The following is a 13524-nucleotide window of genomic DNA, read 5'->3' on the forward strand; positions in this document are numbered from 1 at the left end:
ACCATTACTAGGTTTGCTTCTATCATCACCAAAATATATTACCGCAAAATTCTAAGGTGATGCAATCTCGTTATCGAATCAATGAGAATCTACTACTTGAACTGCTAGCATAAATGGAGTAAACACACCAAGGTGTAGGTTTATTTTGTTGAAGTGCTGTAGGTTTTTGTTTATTTTTGTACATGAACCATAACTGATCTATATAATAAATTTGAAATTTTTGGATACTGAGATTTCTTACACCAAGGTGTAATTTCTCTGTGATACTTCCCAAATGACTAATATGGACTTGATGGCTTTTGTACTGTAGAATGCATTGCGGCAGCAGAGGTTTGTACGTGAAGTTACAATCCAATACAACCTATGCAATGAGCCATGGTATACTTCCAGTCTTTCCTTGAGACATTCTTGTTGTTTTCTGTATTTTTTTAATTTTTTTAAATTATTTGAAGAGCATGTTTTCTGTTGTTTTGACATTACTGATTTGCACAAGCTTTAATAATATAAGCAAGTCATTCATTGTTGAGAGTGTTATGTTGCTTCCTTTGATTAGTTGAACATAAAAGCTCAAATTCAGTAATTATAATATTGAATGTGCCATGATGCATTTCCATTATTGAGAGTTCTTCAGGGTTTTTTCTTCTAAGATATAAAAATTTGGGTTGTTTCAAATAGTTCATTCATGTAAGAAAAAACATTGAAAAATAAAATAAATCATAATGTAAAACACATAATGTATTATAATTGGCACCTTGTTGTTAATCTATCAGTATTTTACTCTCAGCATCTAAGCATGCTTGGGCTATATTACTGGGATAGTTGACCTCCTGGAACGTCTCCTCATGTTGCACCCTATCTTTTTGTTTATCAAAAAAGGAAAAGGTTTTGTCCCTACAAGCTAGATTTTGACTGACACAAGAAGTTGGGTCCCTCAATCTAAAACATACATGATCACATACTTGTGAGATGTTCAGACAATTCATCCAGTCGCCCTTGGACAGGCTATATCTGGAAAGTCATATCTATTACACAATCTTAACCGTTTGATGGGAGGACATTTCCCGTGGAACTGGATTTGTTTTACATGCTTAATGCCCCTTACCCTCTTCTAAACTAGTTGATCCAGTTCTAAGTTGTTGTTTTTTCCCTTAAGACATTCTTTCAAGATGGAAGCTTGGTAATTGTTTGCATCGCTTGGTTTCTTTGGTTGGGTCTTGCGAGCCAACCATCGAACATCAGTCAAAGATGGGGAAGAAACTCTTTTGGCTTAAGATATGACCCTTACACTCTTCTGAACTAGTTGATCTGTACTAAGTTGTTTTTTTATTTTACTCTCAAGACATTCATTCAAGATGGGAGCTTGGTAATTGTTTGCATCGCTTGGTATCTCATAATTCTTGCAAGCCAACCATTGAACTCCAGTCATTGATAGGGAGGAAACTCTTTTGGCTTAAGATATGCTTCATGGAAAATTAGATACTAGGAAGAATTTTAGACTAAGAAATGAAACGATGAAATCTATTATTATACATCAAAACAAAATCAATTTGTAGATCTATAGGTATCTTTCTTCTTCTTTTTGTAACTTTTTTTTTTTTTTGGAGAAATGACAATTTCTTTATTAAGCAAGAGCCTGGTGCTCAAAATTACAAAGATGACAAAATTTACAGTCTTGCTTGAATCAACCTATCATTTGGGTCAAAATCGTTTTAGCAAGAAATATGCCTGATTACATTCATTTTTGTCTTTTTGAATACTTCCCCCTCTACCGTCCTCCTCTTCAGTTGCCACATTTTCTCTTCTCCATCCAGTGGTTTATTGGAGCATCCAGCCCACCATGCACCTTTTGTGTTTCTGCCTCGAGCTTCTTCCCTGCAATTGATGATCCTAACCTTCTCTGTCCCAACACCTTCATGGGCCACTCGAATGGAGGCTTTGATGTTGCCGATGGAGATTATGAGTCAGTTTAGCACAGTTTGATGTTTCTTCCTTTTCACGCACAACCTTGCGAAGTGGAGGTCCTTCATATATTTAATCGCCCAGTTATTGGCCACTACCTCTTTGATGCAAGAGCCAACTGCGACGAAGGCTTCGAAGAACCAACACTTTAAGGGCAGGTCCCTGATCTGGATCCAGCGGGTCTCCTCCCTGAAGTTTGACCAATTTGACCACTGGCATAAACTAACCATTAGCCCCTGATTGAAGAGCGCTCCTGCAAATAGGATGGTTTTTAGGTTTGTAACCTACCTCGGTGATACCAGCACAATGGAATCAGAAAGAGGTTTCAGCGAATAGTCAACCCTCTCCACTATGTTGCTCTCTTGTAACCACCTTCCCACGTCGGTGATGGAGGCCCCAAGCCTCAGAGATGCGATTAAACACCATTGCAGACACTATTAGGAGCTTTCTACGATAACGCATCGCCGAACCTTCTTCTACTTGCTCCACCCATACCAGCATCTATACCCTTGCTTTCTCACTCTTGCTCAAGTGTTCATCTCCCCTGCCTTTTCACTCCCTCTTCGTAGGAGACCCCAACCACTGCATCTTTGTAAGATCCAAAGCTCTAGACTCTTGGTTAGAGTTGGTAATGCAGGGGAATTTTCACACCGAGCTCAACTGGGGTGGCCTGTGGGATGCGGGGGCACACTTGGGGTGGGCGGCCCATGTGAGGCAAGACCCATGTTATGTGGGGCCCACGAGTGGGGTTCGGCCGAGGACCTAACCTATGGGAAGTGGGGTCGGGGCTATGAGATAAAGGGATTGATTTGCCTCTATTAGTTCTAGCTTTTAGAGCGACTGGTTAGTTATCCCGCGTCAAGTGGTATCAGAGCGGGAGGTCACGTGTTCGATATTCCTCACCGGAGGTAATTGATGCAAGGGCATTTTCACAACCAGCTCTAGTGGGGTGGCCTTTGGAATGCAGGGGCATACTTGGGGTGGGCGGCCCTTGTGAGGCGGTTGCTTGTGTGAGGCGAGACCCATGTGATGTGGTGCCCATGAGGGAGGTTCGGCCAAGGACCTAACCCATAGGAAGTGGGACCAGGGCTATGAAATAAAGGGATTGATTCGCCACGCTCTATTTGTTCGAACTTTTAGAGTAAGTGGTAGTTGCTTGCGTCAATTGGGGCCCCCTCAGATTCTATAGCTTCTACTCTGGCCCTAAACCTCTTCTCTCTACGCCCTCCCTTTTCCCTTGCCTCTACATTGCCTAAACCCAACCCCCAAGATTCCCTGTTTACAGTTTCCAGCCTTTATTCACTAACTACACAACTAGCTTCATCCTGCAATAGGACTCAGCATGGTAAATTGCGACTCCCTGTAGAGTCTCTTCATGCATCTTCATTCTCATGAAAGCAAAACCTCTTAACTAAGGTATTACTATTTCTATGACCTTCCCGCAACTCCCAAGGGCTCTTTTGGAGTGCCACTCCCGCCAGTCTACTAGAAATTTTTTAATAAATAGCATCTAAAACTCTCGAGTTCTCGGGTCTCATGTGCCTTCCCTCTCTCCTTCTTAGCTCTGATCTTTCTTTTGATTGTTGTCTAGCCGCCATTCTCCTTGAATCCAGCCACCCTGTTTCCTTTCTCAGGAGCCCTAATCATGCTCTTGAATTGAATCTCCTTTTGATCTTCACTATCTTGACCATCGAGCTTTTATGGGGAGATAAAGATCTTCTCCCTGACTTAGCATAGGCCTTTAGATGATCTTCCTCTACAACTTTTTCAAGCTCCCAAGCAAAATGACTGTCGTCCTATCAACCAATCTCTTGAGTGGTCTCTCAAATCTCTCATATAGATATCTTACCATTCGTAGAAAACAAAATCATAAAGTCGCGTGTCACTTGAACACGTCTAAATTTTTTTTTTACCAAATTTACTCATGATTTTAAACTTTCTGCATGAGTTGCTTTGTTTGATATATTTTCATTTCATGTGGAAGTTTGTGGTGGCTTTCTTTCATTGCAATTCATTATGAAATGGTTCTTGAACTTATCGGCCACTGTGCTTGAGAATTGCTTCAGGATTAAATATAGTATAGGCGCAGTTGCTGATAAAGGATTGAAGAGGCCCCTTTACACGTCTGCCCGCTTGAAGAAGGGAGAAGTGTTGTATTTAGAAACCCATTCAAACAGGTATGCTTTTTATTGACCTAAATGTTGGTCCCTCATGATGAATTGTATTTCGTTATCTTGTGTTAGGAATTAGGCATCCAACTGCATATTTGATGATAATTAGAAATTATTTCAAAAGAAATTTTTAAAAAATTGAAAATGTCGTCATTCAGATGTGCACAACATGGCGCTACCAGCCTATTTGTAAAAGAGCATAAGAATGGAAAAGGACTGATGTTTCTTCATGTTTGTTTTATGTGTCTAATTAGTAATTACACACACACACACACATGCACGCACACACGCACCCACACACACGCACACACCCACACACCCCTCCATAGGGGCGTTAGTAATGCCCCCAAAGCAATGCTAACATGCCCTCCTTCATGGGGACATTAGTAATGCCCCCAAAGCTTTTGAATGACACGTGGGAGTGGGACACCCAAACATCACTCAAACGGTTCATACAATAGTACCGTTGGGAGCAATGTCTCCTAGGTGATGTGTTTCTTGGTCTTGACATGGATGATCTATGTCCATCATAGGATCTTCTAGAACGCTTAACAAATATGCAGTTGACGGAGTATGATAAGGGCATTGTAACCTTGTCCCATGGGGTTGCTTTTCCATGGGAGATGAGGAGAGGATTTGTTTTTGAAAAGATGCTTGTGTTAGGAGAGGACTGGCTGCAAGTCGAATTCCTCAGGTTAGCTAGGATTTCTTTGCAGGCATTTCTGTTGCTCAATGCTTCTCCTTCTTGAGTGTGGAAGTTGTTTAGTCTACCCCTTGTGGAAGGGACTTGACAGACAAGGAGGTGGATGAGCTCATCCGGCTCTTGGCTTGGATTCACGACTGGTCACCCTTCACCCGGTGAGAGGGACACAATGGTATGGAGAAAGGAAAAGTTAGGGATGTTTTCTATTCAATCCTTCTATAGGATGATTGCCCAGCATCTGGCTGGAGAGGGACATGGTCACTCAACTTTTGTGTCAATGCCTCCCAAGGTTTCAGTTTTTGCCTAGTTGGCAGGAAGGAGCAGGGTGCTCACTATCGATAATCTTCTGAAAAGGTTGTTAGTTATCCCCAATATGTGTATAATATGCATGCAAGACGCAGAATTAGTTGATCATTTGTTCATCCATTGCCCCTTCCCCAGAGTTGTGTGGGAGAGTTTTTTTTTACTTATTTAAGGCATTATGACATCGAGGACCATTGAGGACTTGCTCCTTGCGTGGCACAGGGGTGGGTTAGGAAAGAAAAGAAAAGAAATGGTGATGTGGAGGTTTGTGTTGTTGGCCTGTCTGTGGGCCATGCAGGGAGAAAGGAGCAACAAGTGTTTTCAGAACCAGTGTGTTCGCCACAAGGAGTTTTCAGAAGGGCGGAGTCTGATGTCATCGAGTGGGCCTCTTTTTTAAAAGCCTTTGATGTGTGTATTTTTCTTTTGTAATTGGGCTTTCGTTGTTATTTTGCTCTTGTATTTAAAATAAATAATTTTTTTTTAAAAAAAAAGGCATTCCTTTTCTAATCAAATTGTCATTACCTTTAAAAGAAAAGAAAAGAGCAGCCCACTTGATTGATGGACTGGTCTGATTTTTGGTGCCAGGTGATCTGTATGGGTGGGATCTACCTTTTACATGGCTTGGATGTCCTGCACATACATTGCCATATGAGACTGGTCATATGTTAAAGCTAAAATACTCACTATTAAAAAAAAAAAAAACTGTTAATTCATATCATGTCTTTATCATAAACAACAACAGAAATAAGATCAATTAACTACAACCAGTCGTAGGTTAACCTCCACGCAATTTTAGAAGCATCTTCCTAGGGAAATTTGGGAAAAGGGAACTTTCTCAAGGCAAAATTGTGTGCAACCTCTAAAAATAATTGCTGAAATCATCTATCGTACACCTAAAAAGGTTTGAGAAGGGAATTGGTAGGATCCTGAACTCTGTTGTCAATGGTAAATGGAATTTTCTTCTTTCAGCACTGCTAAATGGAAGTTTACCATGGGCTTTAAATGTAGACTATCTTAAGGGCTGTGATTTTCTCTTTCTTGGAGTCTAGTTGGGTCAGCTCCCTCAGCAGCCCTTCTCTCCAAATTTTGTTTTTGTTTCTTCTTTCTTCTTCATACAATTCTCGTGATTTTTCAAACAAAATAATAATAATAATAATAATAATAATGGAAGTTTACCATGAACGACACTGCAGTTGATAGCCTGTTTCTATTCCTTTTCCCCCCTTGCTGGGGTTATGTTCTCTGTAGGTATGAACTCTGTTTCAGTGGAGAGAGGGCTGTCAACAATGGTGCATCAGCAGCCTTCCATGCATCAGAATCAGCATTGCAGAAACTTCATAATCATAATACATGTGCAACCCAAGTCAGTGAGAGAAGTAGGGGAGATCGTGACGATGTATTCCGATGGTCACGTTGCAAGAAGCCCCTTCCCCAGAAAGTAATGCGTTTGATTGGAATCCCATTGCCTGCTGAACATTTGGAGGTACTTCTTGATGCCTTCTTGACTGAAACTTCATAATTTTTATATGAATAGCTGTTAACATGGCCTAAAATTCCTTTTCAATGTCTGAATATTCTTTTCTGTTGAACTTGTTCATATTTAAATTTTGGCAAATATTAATATATAAAACTTAATTATTTTTTTATTTAGATGAAAGCGCTGAAGTTTCTGTAATAATCTATTTTGGTAGGTATTTCACCCAAAGTTTAATGCTAACATCTTGGACCTGATGGCTTTGAAGTAAAATAAATAAATAAATAAATAAAATCTTTTCTTTCTTTCTTTCTTTTTTTCTCATTATATGTACACACACACACACACACACACACACACGGGATTTTGGGTGTTGTCTAGAATTCTAGTGGTCATTGCTAGAAGTTGATGCCATCAGCCACGAAGTCTGCGGTAAACCTGAAACTCGGTGCATAATAGACCTACTGTCCAGTCACTGGACATGCTTACTAATTTGAACCATTTGGTTGATGAAGGGCAAGATCACCCAGATTCAGCGATCTGTGCCATCTAATAAATAGATGCATGGCTTCTGACAACCATGATGGAGCAAGCTATTGGTTGGATGGTTTGGAATATCATGATTGTGGTGATTTTTCAGGGTATATACCATCCAAGAGGTGGCCTCTCAATTGGATGGTCTAGACTCTGGATTGACAGGCATGTCAATGGATGGGATAGGAGAGAATTAATATACCCAATCCCATTGTATAAATTATAAATAGGATTATTATATTCTCCAAGTAGATTTGCTGCAGAACAGTAGTCTGTTTGGTAACTAATCTCCAGTGCGGTTTCCCCTGTTTTCATGATTTTTCAGATCCTGGCGGATAATCTTGACTGGGAAGATGTGCAGTGGTCGCAAACTGGTGTTCGGATTTCTGGAAAAGAGTACACGCTCGCACGGGTGCATTTTCTCTCACCAAAATAAATCTTCCCACAATTGTATTCCAATATTTATGGTTTCCTGATTCATCTATGTAAAAATATGAAGGCGAATTGCACATCACTTGTCTCACAGAGTTTCCCATAGGGAGTTGCAGCAGACATACAAGATCGGGATCTCGCTTCCAGCAGGTCCACATATATGATGGCCTAAAAGTCCAAACATCAGGCCAATGGGATGATGCTGGCCCGTCGATAGGAACAGGGACCAAAAATATTCAGTGGTTTGTTTCCCCTCAATTCTAGAGAGTGGAGTCACCAAACCTGCCTTCATGTCTTCCATGGTTCGAATGGGAACTCTTGTGAGGCAACGTGTGCAATTAGCATCCATAAAAAATGTATCATCAGGCATTTGCCATTATTTATGTGCAAAAATGCGCTTTAGTTGGGATTTTAAAATGCCATGTTTTTCCTTCCTAATTCAACCTCTTTTGGAATTTCTTCTGGATTATGATAGAATTGCGCGGACCCACATGTCAGCTACCATGCAGGGTGTGGTTCCTCCAGTCTGATGGCATGCAGATCAGAGGTCCAAACAATTCATCCCATGTACAAAAAATGAGGCCGGTACACTAATCAGACATCAAGTTAGCCACACACGTAGAGGTTGATTTTTGGAGAATTTTTTTTTTTTTCCGAATGTCCATTTTTTTCAAACTAGCACGATCTGCCTGATTGGTAGGCCAATATTATTTTTGGTCTAGTTCATGTTCACAGCGTCCACCAGTTGATAAATGGCCTGGATGTTTGACATGTACCATCTGACTGTGGGAACTGGGGCCTACATCGTAGCTGTCATGCTGGCCCAGATCCTGTCGAAATCCTTTCGCCTATTCTATCAAAACCCTTTGATATTTCCAGTGATTCAAGCACACCATGAAAACTGTAGGCCTCATAATGAAAATCACTAGTCTCAGAAATCAAGCCAATTCAATCGTTAGGTGGGCCACACCGCTGGAATCATTGGACAACCATTGGTCTGATTCAACATGCAGGCGCGAATTAGTGGATTAGCCAATTTTTCAAGATGGAATCTACCAGGTTTACATGGTACAGATGGCCTACACAAGTGGTATGTGGGCGTAGAAGGCTGGAAAGGCAAGTCACCATGCGGTGGTATGTTGGTGATCAGTTATCTCTCTGTACAAAATCACCTGGGCTTAGACTAGCTTTTGGCCCTGAAAGGCTGTAAAGGAAAATAGCCATGTTCCTGTAAGATGGACAGAGGCCCGGTCATTGGCAATCCATAAGCAGGCCAGCTTTTGAATCGGTCCAATTTTTAGATGCGAGTCTTATCGAAGCTCGTTTCTTTTGATATTATTATTATTTCATTTTATTTTGCCCTAAAGTCAAGCCCAAATGCATTCAACGGGCCTAAAGTTTTAGACCGTAAGTCCAGACTTCTAGTATGTCCAGTGACAAGCCCAGCCCAGTTGCAGCCCTACCAGAAGAAATTGGAAGGAGCAGGATCAGTTTTCTTACTCCTCGAGGACCCGCTGGTTTAAGACACCCAAGTCTGTTCGAACATTCCATCTCTGGCCTGCAGGTCTATCAGGTGTACTGTGAATCCTCTGGACTCGTCCATAAGAGCTCTTTTGGGAGCTTGTAAATGGAGGTAATGGGAAATGGAATTGGAGGTAAATAAATTGGGTGTAAATGACTTGGCTGTGTTTGGATGGAAGTAAATGAAATGCATTTGAAATCCAAATATCTTGCTTGGATAAGAGTAAATGGGAGGAAGTGGAATGTATTGGAATTTTTTTCAATATATTCATGGAGCATATGTAATATCTCAAATCAGCTTTAATGTCTCAAATTCGTGTATATATCTGATATTTGATAGGAAGATTGTAATAAGCCCATTGAAATATACACTTTAGCCAAAAATGAGGAAATTTTAAATCTCAGTTGGGCTACAAACGTAAGGATCACAAACAAGCAGCTTGCCAACATGTTTTAACCATTCATTTAGATGACAAACCTTTGGATGGTTTGGATCTATTGGTGTGATTTTAGTGTTGTAGCTGATAGTTGGATTGTTTCTAAGTACCAACAACTCGTGGACTCTTTAAGAGAGTCCAAAAGGCCATTTCATGCCATATACTTCCAATACAAATCTCTCGTTAGAGAGGATTTCATTTACCGGCACATTTACTCTTTCATACATTTACTCACAGCTAAACACGTCTCAAAGGCCGTTTACCTCCATTTACTCCTTAAGTTCTTCAATCTACCTCCATTTACTTTCAGCCAAATGGCCCCTCAGCAACCTTGTATTGTAAAACAGTACAATGGATTTTATATGTACCCTACTCCAGTAGCTTTCGCTTCAGGAATTCGTGATTCGGTAACCAAGGCAAGCGCGACTTGGCTGCGACCGTAACCAGCTATGTGGATGTGACCCTCGATCATAGGGCCCACCTCGATGTATGTATTCTATATGCATGCCATCAATTTGTTTTTCCGGCTTATTTTAGGGCATACTTCCAGAAACGAAGCACATATAAATTTCAGGTGGACCACACCGCAAGAAACAAGGATTATTGACCACTAAAAACCTTTTGTGGGCCACAAAAGTTTTGAATCAAGCTGATATTTGTGTTTTTTTTTTTTTTTTTTTTTTTTTTAAAATCCTTTCATCGAGGTCTATGTGATCTTTTCAACAGGTTGGATGGTTAATAAACATTACGTGGGCCATAAGTAGTTTTTAATGGTGGGCGTTCAATGATCACTGTTTCTTGTGGTGTGGTCCATCTGAAATTTGCATCTCCTTCATTTTTGGGATCATGCTCTATAATAAATGGGAAAAACATATGGACGGTGTGGATATAGAATGCATAACATCGAGTTGAGCCCTACGGTCAGGGTTGCAACCTCATAGCTGGTCCCAGGGCCGCAGCTAAGTCGTGCTCGAGTAAGGCACACTTGGCATGTGTGCAGGCCAATCCAGACTATTAAATCCTAGGCTCCACTACGGATGGACCATGGCCTGAAAATAAGGCTATCTGATGAAAACAAATGACCATATGATCATGGCCATACAAACAGCTAAAAAGTGGTCAGCATACCTAAGTATAGTCATCTCACCCATCTTTTTTATCTGAGTAAAACGTGATAGGTTTTCCCAAGATTCATTAGGGCTACATTGGGATGCAGAAATGAACTGAATTTAAAAGGGATGATCAGAATCAAGAGGAAAGTACGATGCGATTATTAGTATTGAATTGGCCCAGCGTGGCCTGAGCCTTACCAGAACACAAAAGGTGGTTGCTAAGTAATCAACTGCATGTATGTATAGGATCCTTACTCTTGCTCGGGTGGTAGACTCTCGGGAGTTTCAACACCCGGTCAAGGGTTCAAGTATCCATAGGTGGTGAAAACCCACTGCGGCCTCCCGGTCAAGGGTTCAAGTATCCATAGGTGGTGAAAACCCACTGCGGCATGAGTGTGTGGGGGTGTGTGCGCGTTGGTATAATTAAAATAAAAAATAATAATAATAATAAAAACTATATGTATGTATAACTAGTATACCTCATTATTAATATAGTGGGCCAGCCATGGCCCAACCTGACCTGATATTGAATTTTAGCTCAGGTCAGGTTGGGGTGAAATTTTAGATCCAAGCTCGACTCATGCTGGCGCGAGTGGGACCTTCAATATTGAATTCAAAGGGGGAAAGAAATTACAATCTGCCTACTCTGCTACTTTTATTAGACTAATGATATTCCAATTCAGTTTGATAGTGTTTACGTACAAAAGATTTCGATAATTTCAAGATATTAATCAAAAGATTTTTTTAAAAAAAAGGAAAAAAAAGAAAAGAGTGTTGGTTCCATGTTCTGCGTGATACAAATAAAGATAGTTGATGTCCATGCCCAAATGCTAACTCCACTGACAAGTGGCATGTCTAAAAAATCAAAATGATCATATGGATGGACAATAATGGACGGCTGAAGACGGACAGGATCAATATTCATATTCTGCATGGAAATTTAAAATGATAGAATTGCTAAGATCGTCTGATTGGTGTGATGCTGTCCCTCGGCCTACCTGTTGTGAGGAGAATTGGATGTATGGTTCATCGTAACCCAAGGAGCTTCTTAATTTGCAATTAAATAAAAATAATACTAATTACTTTCAACAGATGTCGATATGTCCGAGTGGTTAAGGAGACAGACTTGAAATCTGTTGGGCTTCGCCCGCGCAGGTTCGAACCCTGCTGTCGACGATTTCTTTTTGTTTTTCCTTGCTTTCTCAAGGAGATCTGGACCCACCACGCGCCAGTCTAGGACTCGGCTTCGCCACCGAGGTCGTTGGATCCCTGACTGTGGGGGTGGGGCCCACGTTGACGTAAAGCAGGTCTAAATCTCAGGTGGACCCCACCACAGGAAACAGTGGTGATTGAATACCCACCATTAAAAAACTTGTTGTGGGCCACTGAAGTTTTGGATCACGCTGATATTTGTGTGGTCCCTTCATTCAGGTCTTGGTCTTTGTGACCTCATCAACAGCTTGGATGGTAAATCAACATTCCGGTGGCCCACGAGAAGTTTTTAATGGTCAATCATCACTTTTGTGGTGTGGTCCACATCTGCTCCTTTTTAGGGATCATGCCCTGAAATAAGCTGTCAAAACAGATGGACGGCGTGGCACATACATCACGGTGGGCCCCACAGGGATACACCAAAACCACGTCCACCAGTCTATCCCTCAGAGATGCGGGGGCCACCTAAATGGAAGGGCACGATTTTCTCTCCGTACCCTCTATTTAGAGAGAGGATTGTGCATCACATAGGTGGCCCCACCATAAATGGATGGGCACGATAAGCTCTTCGAATTTTTTTTCTATTTAAAGATGGGAAGATCCAGTGCACTCATGAGAAATAGAGTAAGTCCCACCAGCCTATAGACGAACAGTCCAGATCTCTTGCATACGATTGCCATGTTTACCAGGTCACTTTTACATGCTACCAACAGATACTCCATATCTTTTGTATACGTGTGCCATGCAAATCAGGACGGAAATTGCCTACTGACACTGCCATTAGCAACGTGGCTACTGGACGGTGCTCTGTGGGCCCCACAATGATGAATATGTTTTATCCACACTGTCCATCCATCCATTGCATGAGTCCAAAAAGGAAGCAGATCCGAATCTCAGGTGGACCACACCACAGGAAAATACCGGTGATTGAACGCCTGCCTACTGTTGATAATTTCCAAGGGCTCGCTGCAATATTTATTTGCCATTCAACCTGTTGATTAGATCGCAGAGACATTGACGAAGGGGAAAAAAAAAAAACAAATATTAGCTTGATCCAAAACCTGTGATCCCCAAGAAGTTTTTAATGGTGGACGTTCAATCACCACTGTTTCCTGTGGTGCGGTCCACCCGAGATTTTGATCTGCCTCATTTTTGGGGATAATGCCCTAAAATGAGCCAGCAAGGTGGATGGACAGCACGGATAAAAACAACATGCATTATGATGGGGCCCACAGTACCGGTCCAGCTACTGGCAGGGTCAGGAGGCAATCCGCATCCCACTTGATACCGCCTTTGTCTTCCCACCTGCAGCCTCTAATATCTCAATTTCTAGGGGTGGTGGGCCAATGTATAGGGAATCGAGACAAATTATTTAAAATCAACAGCCACTACCCATTTCTACCTTTAGCCATCATTCATGGTTTTGGACTATTCTAGTTTCTATGGGGCTCGATCCAGTGGTTCAGTTCCCTAGCACATGACACCGGCATATGCCACTTTCCCCATTTTATCATCCAAAAAAAAATAAAATAAAATAAAAATAATTTTCTTTAATCATGTCAACCCAACCGGACTTACCTGACCCGAGTTTGGTCAGAAAGGGTCATGTTGTCAGGGTCAGAAAATTCCCAACACTGAGATCAGGTTGGGCAATTTTGGGAGAGGT

At 41.4% G+C, this 13524-nt stretch overlaps 1 protein-coding gene and 1 non-coding gene across 2 annotated transcripts in view; both read left to right on the plus strand.

The window, feature by feature from the left end:
* The window catches only part of LOC131242833 (uncharacterized), a 28998-nt gene extending 20984 nt beyond the window's left edge, over positions 1–8014 (plus strand). The window contains exons 8-11 of the mRNA XM_058241735.1: positions 311–378; positions 4026–4136; positions 6385–6619; positions 7470–8014. Of these exons, the coding sequence (XP_058097718.1) occupies positions 311–378; positions 4026–4136; positions 6385–6619; positions 7470–7580 (525 nt within the window). The 3' untranslated portion in view covers positions 7581–8014. The remainder of the gene's footprint in view (positions 1–310; positions 379–4025; positions 4137–6384; positions 6620–7469) is intronic.
* A 3726-nt stretch (positions 8015–11740) lies between these two features.
* On the plus strand, positions 11741–11822 carry TRNAS-UGA (transfer RNA serine (anticodon UGA)). The gene has a single exon. It is a non-coding gene; the product is annotated as a tRNA-Ser (tRNA).
* Positions 11823–13524: the final 1702 nt, after the last annotated feature.

Source organism: Magnolia sinica, chromosome 4 (genome assembly GCF_029962835.1).
Source record: "Magnolia sinica isolate HGM2019 chromosome 4, MsV1, whole genome shotgun sequence".
Classification (NCBI taxonomy): Eukaryota; Viridiplantae; Streptophyta; class Magnoliopsida; order Magnoliales; family Magnoliaceae; genus Magnolia; species Magnolia sinica.